At 47.5% G+C, this 12,383-nt stretch overlaps 1 protein-coding gene across 4 annotated transcripts in view; it reads left to right on the forward strand.

Annotated features, from left to right (window-relative positions):
- fars2 (phenylalanyl-tRNA synthetase 2, mitochondrial) overlaps window positions 1-12,383 on the forward strand; it is a 73,202-nt gene that overhangs the window by 16,106 nt on the left and 44,713 nt on the right. For all 4 annotated transcript variants that reach the window (XM_046371835.1, XM_046371832.1, XM_046371834.1 and 1 more), the window contains 6 exons: window positions 2,307-2,653; window positions 3,673-3,759; window positions 3,877-3,936; window positions 4,106-4,274; window positions 4,376-4,538; window positions 4,653-4,784. In XM_046371835.1, the coding sequence (XP_046227791.1) occupies window positions 2,334-2,653; window positions 3,673-3,759; window positions 3,877-3,936; window positions 4,106-4,274; window positions 4,376-4,538; window positions 4,653-4,784 (931 nt within the window). In that variant the 5' untranslated portion in view covers window positions 2,307-2,333. The remainder of the gene's footprint in view (window positions 1-2,306; window positions 2,654-3,672; window positions 3,760-3,876; window positions 3,937-4,105; window positions 4,275-4,375; window positions 4,539-4,652; window positions 4,785-12,383) is intronic.

Below are 12,383 nucleotides of genomic sequence, written 5' to 3' on the forward strand. Positions count from 1 at the left end.
ATTTATAGTCGGAGACTTAGCGATTAATCGTCAACTCTGAGTGGAGGTACGACATGTCAGTTTATAGCTTGGTCACAGCTGAAGTGATTAGGGAAAATGGAAAGAAAATGAAATGAAAGAAAAATGGCAACAAAAACAAAGCTAATGAAGAAGCTTCTGTTGCTCCAATTTCCGCGGTTTTGTATTGTCTATGAGACAAAAGAAGCTGTTGGAAGATGTTCCCTTGGGAACATTTTGACATATGAAATACAGTCAGTATTAATTCAGAAACCTTTTCCTTAGCTGGGTATTTGAGCAGTTGCTGTTTAATTGAAACAGAAACGTATTTGGAAACATGGAGTCATTTAAGCAAATTTCTGCAAGGTCAGTCTGTCATACTGAAAGTCCTTGTTATTAACAAATAATCGCGTAACAGTGAAAGTTAATGACAGTAGGTTTGATTTAGGCAGTGTGAGAAGTGGACGGAGCTTCCTGGTCTGAAAAGTGAAGCCAGTAGAAATATTACTGACAAACTGTAAGCAGGAGAATACATTTACACGTAAAATGTCACCACAAGCAGATTTCAGATTTAGTCACATATAATAAAAAGCAGACTGTGCCCTGTGGGCCTCCACACATTCACTCCTACATCAGTGACCCTGACAACCTGATCTCTCTGAAATCTGTTACACATCGAGCTGCATTGATCGATCCAAACAGCAGCCACTTGCTGTGTGAAGTGGCCCTTCTGCTGGCCTCATCGTTGATGTTTTCAAAGTGTATGAAGTGTCATGATGTCGGTGAAGGTGGTCCTTGTAGCCTGCCTCCACTGTGAAACTCTGCAGGAAACTCTGGACACATCGGTGCTCTGCAGAGGACGTCTTTCCCTCTGGTCTTTACGTGACCTTTAGTGTCTCTATTCAGACAAATTATGGACTTTGTACACCACACAAATAATGGCTGAGCCTCCATGACCTTTACTGAACATATTTATCCTTTTCAGAGGAAGATGTTTTTTGCATTTCGCAGCTTTTATTCTGCAAAAAGTTGGAGATTTTAGGTCAGTCTGTCCAGCTGTTATGGTGAGGTGTGATGATCCTTGTGGCCTGTAGGGGTCACTGCAGGCGCTTTTACTGCTGTGTCATCGCAAAATTCTGCGTACTTTACCTTTATGTCCCTGTTGAGGTCAAAATGACCTTCAGATGCCCCCCAGTTCAGAGCCAGTTTTGAAGATTGTGTGTGTGTGTGTGTGTGTGTGTGTGTGTGTGTGTGTGTATGCTTGTGCTCAGCACTGTCCTGTCCAGTCCAGTATAATATGACACCAGCAGCAGCAGAGGTAAAAGCTTCATGGATTTGGGAACAATAATCCATTTTGCTGCAATGCCACTGCAATGCAACACCCTTTGTCTTGTTCAGGGATGCTCCCTGTGTGTGTGTGTGTGTGTGTGTGTGTGTGTGTGTGTGTGTGTGAATGGACAAATATGAGGGCCACAGATAAAAAGGTGATTGTCTCATCTCCTGTCCAGAGGTTGAACGGTGAAAAGACCAGAAGCAGCCGAGTCTGCTCACTTTTTCTCATTTTGACCTTTTGCTGTCTGTCTATTACTACAATCATAAACTAATTATTGTGTGTGTGTGTGTGTGTGTGTGTTGGCAGGTGTAGCTCTCACATTATCCGACCTCCGCTGAGAAGCTGGTGTGTTTAGTTTACGATCGGCTCTGATTCATGTCGTGTTCCTTTCCCTTCTCTGCTGTCGAGTGAAATGATAAATTTGATGGCTGAAGCCTCTCTGACTGATTGTGAGCACGTTAATCGGTCTGAACGGCACACCAAACCGGAGCTAAAAGGACAGTGAAGGTGGACCTCAGGCGGAGACAAACATGGCTCCGGCTGGTGATGGTGTTGGTCTGTCAGCTGGATGTGGAAGAGCCAACTGTTTGCTAGCATGTTAGCCGAAGCAACTTCATAATAAGGATAATAAGGAGCTCTGCTGAACCCTGGTGGCCAAAAACGTTCACTGCAGCTTTAAGTTTATGTTCGAAGTCGGAGAACATGTTGTTGATCTCACCGTCACCAGTGAACAGGAACCCAACAGGCGTAAACGCCTTCACTTTGGGTCACCGACATCCTCCCAAGCTCGTGTGCCACGTCCTCAGACTTGCGAAGTCTAGAATAAAAAACTAAATTTTAAATAAAATTCACAACATGCTTCAGAAGACGTACAGAAATGTTGCAGAAGTTCTTAAAATCTGGTTAAATTAGCTCTTGTCTGCTTCATGTTTCTGCCATGTAGCTTCATGCTGATCATATTCTCATGTCTTCCCAGCTCCATGGACCCGTCATCATCATCATCATGAGACTCGGCAACACCCCCCTTTGCTTCCTCCGACCCCTCCTACAGTCCTCACTGCGCCCCCTGCGCCATCGCTGCTGTCTGTCAACGTTCTTGGCCAATGGCAGCATAGCATCGCGCAGGCGCCTCAGCACAGATGGCCCCGCCCTTCAGCCTGTGATTGGGCAGGACTCGGTGGAGGTTTTGGGCCACTCCTACCCCCGCGATGACTTCACCAACGTCACACCAAAGATATTAGCCAAGGTCGGCCGCAATCTCCACAACCAATCCCATCATCCTCTGTGGCTGATCAAGGAGCGGATCAAAGCACACTTCTACAGGTACGATTCAGGTAAAGGTGGAGTCTTCCGCCATGTTTGGGAGCCGGCCTAAACTTTAACCATCGAGATGTACCATCTTACGTACAGAAAAAAGTACGTGTTACTCTGAGTTTTCAGTTTGGCTCGCGTCCGTGCAGGGGGAGGGGCTTATGCTGCAGCTGCTTGGCTGTTTTTCACCGCTGTGTGCCGTGTACTTGATGTGAATTTCCGGCTTCATCTGCGTGCCGTCAGCGGTCGGGTAGGACACACCCACTGCAGGAGGCTGCAGCCCAGAAGCGTCCTGAACTCAGCACGGTGCTGACAGAATCGAGGCCGAGGACAGCAGGGTCTCCGCAGAGCCTGACACCACCTCACACCTCCACCGGGTCATCAGTGGCGATTGAGAAGGATTATTTTTCTATTTGTCTGTGTTCCTCCTTTATTTTCGGAGCACAAACTGCTGACCGACTCCCTCCGCAGGCTCGTGTGTCTTCAGGGAGCGTGAAAGTGTGCTGCTCTGCACACAGCAGTGAAATATCATTAAGCTGCTGGTTGTATTCCACACTCGTCATAAAGCACCCACACACAGCAGTGAGCATTAATGCTGCATTAATAAGTCATTAAGAAGTCACGGAGTGTGTTGTCTGACAGTGGTTTATGACTCTGCCATTTCACAGGTCATGAACTTTATTCTTTAGAAAAGCCCGCGTGCTCTGATAGCAGCAGGGCGGCACACTCTGAGGACAGCTGAGGGCTGCTGGGTAATTTTCAAACAAGATTGAAACTTGATCAACAGATACTTTGATTAATGTTGCTTTTATTGCCTTTTTTCTCCCTGCCTCGTGTTGTACTCTGATGAAACTCACAGCGTGAATGGAGAGTGATGGCACTTCCTGTGCGTTGTGTACGGGGTACATGTTGGCCTTCTGCCCACTAAACACACTTTTAGTATGTAACTTAGGATTTAAAAAAACGTGTTTATGTTAAAAGTGAGCTAAACTCCCTGCTGCTTGTCCTCTGCTGCCTCCACCCGTCTGCAGTGCCTACACCGGCCGCTGGGGGAACCCTCTCTTCTCCGTCCACGACAACCTGAGCCCCGTGGTGACGGTGGAGCAGAACTTTGACAGGTCAGCAGCTTCGTGGGTAACCGACCGCTCACACGGCCGCACATACAGAACACACGCTCCACGCTGTCGGGCTGAATTAGTGGACTCAAGTTGATCTTTTTGCTCTTTGATTGACAGCTTGCTGATCCCGCCCGACCACCCCAGCAGGAAACGAGGAGATAACTACTACCTGAACAGGTGAGGGGCCCCCGCTCACCACCCACACTGCATCTGTGGTGATTTACTGGCTTACAGGATGTCGTCTGTGGAATAAAGGCTGTTTAAAGTCACCTTGAAGACAAAATTCGTTGATCTGATTGATCACCTTCACCTGACGGTAGTTTTTGTATCACGGGTTGATGAGCAGGAAGACGATGCTTCGCGCCCACACCTCCGCCCACCAGAGGGAGCTGGTGAGGTCCGGTCTGGATGCCTTCTTATTGGCCGGAGACGTTTACAGGCGGGACGAGATCGACGCCAGTCACTACCCCGTCTTCCACCAGATGGAGGGTGTCCGACTCTTCTCCAACCACGAGGTAGGACAGCCTGTTGGTGAGCTGCGGCGTGTTGTGTGTTGAGTCAGGAGGTTTTAGGCTGCCGGTCAGGAACTGTTCCTGATGTTTCCTGTGTGTCCCAGCTGTTTTCCAGGGTGCACGATGGCGAGGAGCTGTCCCTGTTCGAGTGTGGAGGTCGGCGGACGCCTCAGAAACAGGAAGCGCACAGTCTGGAGGCCGTCAAGCTGCTGGAGTTCGACCTGAAACACACTCTGACTCGACTCGTCACTCACCTGTTTGGAGAAGGTGAGACTGCCCACAGGCAGGAAGCCATGTTGTTGGTTTTCACTTGACTGAAATTTACTAATTTTTCCTTGTTGTCATCTTCCTCTTCCTCCTCTCCTCCGCTCGTTTCCTCAGAGGTGGAGGTCCGGTGGGTCGACTGTTACTTCCCCTTCACTCATCCCTCCTTTGAGATGGAGGTGCGTTTCCAGGGCAACTGGATGGAGGTGCTGGGCTGTGGACTGATGGAGCAGGAGCTGCTGATCTCAGGTCAGGGCAGACGCACACACACCCCCACCTGTCGGCATGTGTCCCAGTCTGTCACACATGCTGAAGCTGATGAATGTTTTTAGACATGTTTTATCCTGTGTGAGCCGCAGTGTGTTGGTGTTTCTGGGTGTAGCTGCTCTGTCAGGAGCAGCTGGTAAAATGTGGAGTTTGAAACTAATGTGGCAGTTTATTCGGTAGAAGAGAGAAACTTGAGTTCAGAAGGTGCAGTGTTGTGTTTTTTTGTTTACTAAGGAAAACAGGTGTCACCACAGGTGTGAGTTTGTTTCCTTATTGGTCTAAATGCTAAAAGAGCTTGTGAAACTCAGCAAACTCGTTTTCACCTCTCAGCTGAAACTACGGGGCCTCTAGAGCTGGTTAGCATGCTAGCTAGTTAGCATGCTAACTTCAGTAGATACCTCTTCCTCACAACACACACACCTCCCTCCTCCTCCCTCTGTTGCTCCTCCTCCTCTCCCTGTTGCTCCTCCTCCTCCTCCTCCTGCCTCTGTTGCTCCTCCTCCTCTCTCTGTTGCTCCTCCCCCTCTCCCTGTCGCTCCTCCTCCCTCTGTTGCTCCTCCTCTCCCTGTTGCTCCTCCTCCTCTGCCTGTTGCTCCTCCTCTCCCTGTTGCTCCTCCTCCTCTCCCTGTTACTCCCCCTCCTCCCTCTGTTGCCCCTCCTCTCACTGTTGCTCCTCCTCCTCCCTCTGTTGCTCCTCCTCCTCTCCCTCCCTGTCAGCCTGCTAAGTGGTGATCTTGCTGCTTTGCCCTTGAACAAAGCTGTAGCTCTGCGCTCCACTTCACTGCTGCTTGTTCCAATCAATAATACATGCTTTAAGACGCAAAGAGCAGCCGGATCACACAGCCACCACTGTGTGTGTGTGTGTGTGTGTGTGTGTGTGTGTGTGTGTGAGCACCTAGTTAAGAAAGTGTCTCTTTATGCTGATATGCTTCACACTGACTTGTGTGTGGAGGAAGTTTGAACAGAAGTGAGTGAGTTCATGTTGTTCTGTGCACAAATATCCTTTGAAATAATGTGAAAGCGAACACAAACACAACGCAAGCACAACACAAACACAAGGACAGCTTGTTTCTTCGTGGGTAAGAGTCAGTTCAGTTAAGTGACCAAAGAGTTTTCAGACTCGGCTCCGGTGACATCCAGACACTCGGAGTGTTCAAAGTGTTAATGTGACGAGCTTTTAGCTCTTTTAGCTCTTTTTTTTTAGCTCTTTTTAGTAGCTTTTGTTCTCACTCTTCACTGAGGCTGTTCTGTGTTCATCTGGACTTCTGTAGTAACTTTAGCAGCTTTCCTCTCAGCATGAGCAGCGTGCAGCGTGTTGGAAATGCTAACATGTTATGAGTCCTCTTCATGTCTATCTTTGAGACTGAAACCAACTTCCAGGTGCTGTTTAAAAGCTCTCGGTTTGGTTTGACCTCTCAACCCTGCAGCTGTAGTTTCCCGCCCTGCCAGAGGGGGGAGCTGCAGGTCACAGCAGGAGGAGGTGCAGTTTGTCAGGGAGAGAGACCTCAGGCCAGACGAGCCACATGCAAGTGCTTTATGTTTTCAGTCTCAGTGATGATCTGGAGCTCACAATTCACTCTAGAATTCTGATTCTGACAAAACTTCTAACAGGATAAAATGATGAGGCCCGAAGGTCAAAGGTCAGCTTCAGGGAAGGGCAGACCGGGACCAGATTTCACATGTGCTCACATACTGGACGGCTGATTGCGTGCTGCTGCTGGTCGAACGTGTGTGTGAAGCCTCCACGTTCTCCAGTCTGCAGCAGCATCCAGATCTGAAGCTTTGTGGTCCACCACGAGCTGATTGGTGTGATGACGCTGAGCTTCAGGTGACGAAGCTCCATCATGACGCTGTGCACCCCATTCACAGCACACTCCACTGTGTGTGTGTGTGTGTGTGTGTGTGTGTTATAGAGAGAAAGATAACAGAGGTGGTGTCCCTCTGCCCTTGGCACTGCAGCGATGCTCTTGACATTCACACTATGGACACACACACACACTTTTTTGTTCTCCTTTTATTCTTCTTCTTTCCTTAATTTGCTTACTCTCTTGACTGCTGGAGTCAAGTTTGTCAGCCTCTCACACACACACACACGCGCACACACACACACGCGCACACACACACACACACACACACAAATCCACAGGCCTGCCTCATTCTCACTCTCTCTCACTCTCTCTCCTCTTCACACTCTCCACCGCCCCTTTGTATCCACTGCGGCACTGTGGCTCCGTTGCTGTGGAAACCACTCATTCAGCCCCCCAATCCCCTGCACACACACACACACACACACACACACACACACACATTTTTTTCTGGAGCACAGAGAGTGAGAGACGATGAGGAAGAGCCAGCAAAGAGAGAAAAAAGTGGGTGAGGGAGCACAGAAGTTAATGTGATGGGGGTTGGTGGGGTGAGGAAGGGGAGAGAAGGAACCAGGAAAGGAAGCGGTGACGGAGGGAGGAAGGCAGGAAAGGAGGAAAGGGAAGAGACATAATAGGATGGAGGGAAGATTAAACGAGTGGCAGAACCTCGTCTCCTCAAGGAAGTGGCAACAGGGGACCCCAGTTGGTGTGTGTGTGTGTGTGTGTGTGTGTGTGTGTTATTTAATGGTTTGGAAGCGGGACTGCCATATGTGTTGCCTGAGGCCAGATATGATGAGGGTGAGAGTTAATGAGAGACGTAAGAGGAGGGGATGGAGGGAGGAATCACAAGGGGAGGATGGGGGAGAAGAAGGTAATGAGGGAGGAAGGAAGAGGAGGATGAGGTGGGGAGGGAGAAAAGGAGGCAAGTGGGAAGAGGAAAAGGAAGGGGAAATTAGCAAACAGTGGAACGAGTGAGGAAAAGAGAAGGTGTATGACTGGAGTCAGGAAGAGGATGTGATCAGGAGAAGAAGAAGGAGGGAAAGAAGGCTTGGAAGAGGTGATTGAGGAGGGATGAAAGAATGACTCAGAGTGGGAGGGAGGAAAGGAGGAAGCAAGGCAAGGGAAAAAAAACAAGAGAAAGAGAGGATGGAGGAAAATGGACACAGGAAAGGAATGAAGAAGAGAAAGCAAGGAAGCAAGGTTTGAAGGAAACAAGGGAGGATGAATAGGGACAGGAAGTAAGGGAGCAAAAGGCTGGAGAGAGAGAAGAGTTTAAAATACTGAGAGACAGTGAATGAGGGAGGAGGGAAGCAAAAAACAGAAGGAACAGGGTGAGGGAGGAGGAATGGGAGGACAGAAGGAAATAAAGAGAAGAAAGAAGACAGAGAAAAGGCAAGAGAAGACAGGAATAAGGAAGAAGAGGAGGGCAAGAAGAGATGAGAAGGAAAACAAAGGCAAAGAAGTGAGGAGAGGAAGGACAGGAAAATGGAAGAGGAATGAGGGAGTGATGGACGGACTGAGATGACAAAATGAGGTTTTAATAGAGATGGAGGGATGAGGGATGGAGAGAGAGAGAAATGTCCTCTTTCACTGATGAGGGGGGAGAGAGAGAGTTTGTTTCTTCTTCTCTGCTCCTTTGTTCCTCAGGGTTTCCTGTTAGCCTGTAAATCACCGCATGAGTCTGACGTGTCGAAGTCTGACAATTCGATTTGCTTCGATTCGGCTCAGCCGCCTGATCGACGTGACACCGTGTCGAACCCATCGGTTAGAGAAGAAGCTGCCGTCGTGTCCTTCCTGCTTTTGGTCGTAAAACAAAGCAACAACACATAACTGACTGTGACCACCTGAAGTGCAGTAAAGTTTAAACTGACTCCACTAACACTCATAAGACAGCAGGAACTTGGAACAGAATGACGACGTTCAGACCAAACGACTGCTGTTGCTAGTTAGCTTTATTAGCTTGAGCCTGTAGCATTTTGCGCTGCATGAGACAGACTTTTCCTCTGCTCGCAGCTGAACACGTTACATGTGTTGCTTATTCTTCTTCTTCAGTGTTCTGACAGAACATCGTGGACGTTTGCTGATGTTGCCGTAGCGACAGCAACTCATTAGCGGACTGATGCTCAGTCACGTTTGTTATTTCCTGATCTCGGATTTTCTCCAAAACCCAAAGTATTTGCACACCTCTGAGTCCCTCCTGACAAGGCAGTAAATATCCTGTGTGTGTGTGTGTGTGTGTGTTTTTTGTGATGGTGTTTGTGTTTTTACTGGTGTGTATCTGTACTGTGTGTTTCTTGGTCTGGATTTTTTTTTGTGTGTGTGTGTGTGTCCCAGGGGTTTTCCCTCCAGTGTCGGCGGGCAGCATATGGGACTTGGCGCTAATGACCACACCTCCTCGCCAAAACCTGATTTACACTCACATACCCCCCCCCCCCCCCCCATGGGACAGGATGGTGTGTGCACGTGCCTCTGTGTGTGTGTGTGTGTGTGATGGGGGTGGAGGCTGAAATCTGATTAAAGTCATGTTGGCGACAATTAACAGCCTTTCAAACCGCCGCCTTGGCCCCTGTGGGAGTGAGTGTGTGTGTGTGTGTGTGTGTGTGTGTGTGTGTGGGTGGTTCAGGTGGCAGCTTTCAGTCTTAATCCCCCCTCTCCTCCACCTCTGAATAAATCATGTGACCCTTCCCCTTCCTCCTTTCATGCCTTCATCCATCCATCTCTCATTAAACCTTGCGTGTCTTTTCTTTCTCCACCTCCACCTCTTCTTGTGGTGAGTCTGCAGTTTAATCCTCCCTACACCCCTCCTCCACCTGTATTTTTTCTTTCTTTCTTCCCCTCCGTGCATCTGAAGATGGAGGGATGGAGGAGTGAAGCAGAGGAATAGATAATCAGAAGTGTGGCGACCCGTCTCCTCGATTATGTTTTAAGGCTTGTAGAGACCCTCCTCCTCCTCCTGACCTCCGACCCCTCTGTGCTGACTGATGGCTCCATTCATCCCTCCATCTCTCCACCAGCATTCTTTTATTTCCTCTTCCTTTAATCATGTAGCAAATCATTTTCTTCTCTGCTTTTGTTTTCCTCCGTCTGGTGTCCGTCCATCCTCTCCGACCTCTTCGTCATTCGTCCAGCCTTGCTTTCTTATCTCCCTTGTCATCTCTCCATCATTCCCTCCTTCAGCCTTTCCATGATCGCTGCATCCCTTCCCTCATTTTTCCCCTCTGTTGCTCTTCCATCTTTCCTTTCTGTCCCCCGTCATTACTCCATCCTTTCTTTTTCATCGCCCCAGCGTTTGTTTCTGTCTATTGTTTCTGCTTCTGTCCTTTAAACCCTCCCTCCCTCCCTTTCTTTCACCCCTCTCTCCCAGTGAGCACAATAACTGGTGGACAGCTGGTGCACACTCTCTCTCACACACACACACACACACACACACGCTGTGAAACATTTGGACAATATTATATAGAAAAAAATTAAATGAAACACGCACAAGGATAAACCCAACATAATAAACCAGAACAATAAGAAGAAATAAAACACACAACAGATCCCTCCTTTCCCTGTGTGCAACACACACACACACACCGGTCAGGACAGACAGCTGTGTGTGTGTGTGTGTGTGTGTGTGTGTCTGGGGTTTGCGAAGGGCAGAACAAACATTTGTTTGTGCAGCGATCCATCTCAGCCCTGCCTGCTTCCTCCATAACAAACAGACCAGAGGGGGGAGGAGGAAGGGAGGGAGAAGGGGAAGGAGGGGGAGACAGAGAGAGAGAGTTAGGGAGAGATTTAATCCACCTGACTCAGGTGAAAAATCATTGAAGGCTACATGTAAGTTTTGGTGTAACGGTGAGCATCTGATCAGGATAAGTTTACAGGTTATTTATTTGTGTTAGCAACAGTAACTTCTCCTCAAAGAGTTTAAATAAATTTAAAAACAGTGCACACAGAACTTCACACTTTGCATTTCAGTTCAGGCAACCAAGCAATTGGGTTAAGGTCGAGAAAAGAACGTGTTTTGATTGAGTTTCAGCTAACTTCTTCTGGGCTAAAGTTTTGAGCTTTAGCATTAACCATCATCACTTGTTTTAGGTGCTTACTTTGTTAGCGGTTAGCGCTAACGGCTTTGTTAAGTTTGTTCTATTGCTGACATTTGTGTTATCTCTGTATCTTTGGATTTAGTTTCTCGTTGTGTTGTTAGCTTTAGCAATAATTCATAGTTAGCTTTGGTGTCTTCACCTTTATGGTTACCTACCAGCTTTCACTCACAGCTTTTCATTATCTTTAATTTAATAAGTACCATTTGCATTTTCATGGTAGTTATGTGGGAGAATGAAAGCCAGGCCTGTTCTGAGAACTGGACAAGACAGGAAATACTTGGAAACATGAGAAAGCCGTGGTTACAGGTCTCCATGGCCTGGACTGGTGTTGGATTGGCGTCACATTTGGAAAAGATACATACATAGAGACAAGTTTTGTAATACCTTTGTTGTTGAACTGTTGCCTACAGTTGGTGGATGTATCAGTGCCATAATTTGGAGTGTTAACTGGAAGTGTTTATTTCTGTGTCCTTGGCTATTGTACAAGATAAACTAAATTGAGAAGATAAAAAACCTGCCTCTAGGTTTGGGAGTCAAGGATTCTGATAAAATTGAAGCCCAGCCAACACACACACACACACACACACACACACACACTCTCATACAGTCTGTTGTGGTATAAAAAGAGATGTCATATTTGGAAACGTTGGAAGATTCTGTGACTACACTGTCAGTATGGCCGCTGTGAATAAAGAGATCTCCCCACTCAGAACACCTGTGTCTCCGTCATCTGGTTTCTCTGATCCGTCTCTTCCTGCCACATCAGTTAGAAGTGTTTAACCTCAGTGGGTAACCTTTATTGCTTTAGACTTTTGACTTAGTTATAACCAGCTTAGCTTTAGGTGGTTGGTGTAGCTTCTTTAGTTTACCTGATAGCTTTAGCGCTGTTTAGCTTTCACTTATCTTTTTGCTTCATGACAATTTTGACATTAACCAGGTAACTTGGTTAGCTTGTGTTCCTTTTGTTTTGTAGTTAGCATTTAGCTAACTTTAAATTGCCAGTTTCAGGTGTTTTGCTGTTTGATTTCGAGTGTATTGTTGACCTGTTTATTAGCTTTAGTCTTTCTGTTTGGTAGCACAACTGAGCAATGCTAGCATACTGTAGGCCAAAATTAAAAAGAAGGACGAGATGGACAGAAGACGGTGTGGAGAGGGAGCAGGTCAGTGGACGACCACAGCAGTCGTATCCTGCGTGGGGCTGCCGTGCGATAGCCTGATATTTAATACATGTTTGTTGTGTGTGTGTGTGTGTGTGTGGACGTCTTCATCATGCAGGTTCCTCTGCTCCACAGCAGCGGCAGTATTTTCTGGCTGAGCAGTCTCCATTCTGACTGTTAAATATTAAAGCAGTGTAAGTGAGCCCTGCAGAGAGCCGCCCTGCTGCTGCTGCTAAAAATACTCTGCAGATAAAAATAGATCATGTTTCACGTTGAAGGTCTTAATTTCATTCAGAGGGAAACGTGCCTGCTGTTGTGTTTTTAGATCACAACTCGGCGTCTTCTCAGAGTCGGTCGGCCTCAATCACTCAGGACAGTGAATGTAGACTCTGTGGGTGGCAAATCAACCGTGACTGTTCTATATATAGAACATGATAGCACATCATAGACCGCAGTCTTTTATCTGTT

This window comes from Scatophagus argus, chromosome 18 (assembly GCF_020382885.2).
Source record: "Scatophagus argus isolate fScaArg1 chromosome 18, fScaArg1.pri, whole genome shotgun sequence".
NCBI classification, from domain to species: domain Eukaryota; kingdom Metazoa; phylum Chordata; class Actinopteri; family Scatophagidae; genus Scatophagus; species Scatophagus argus.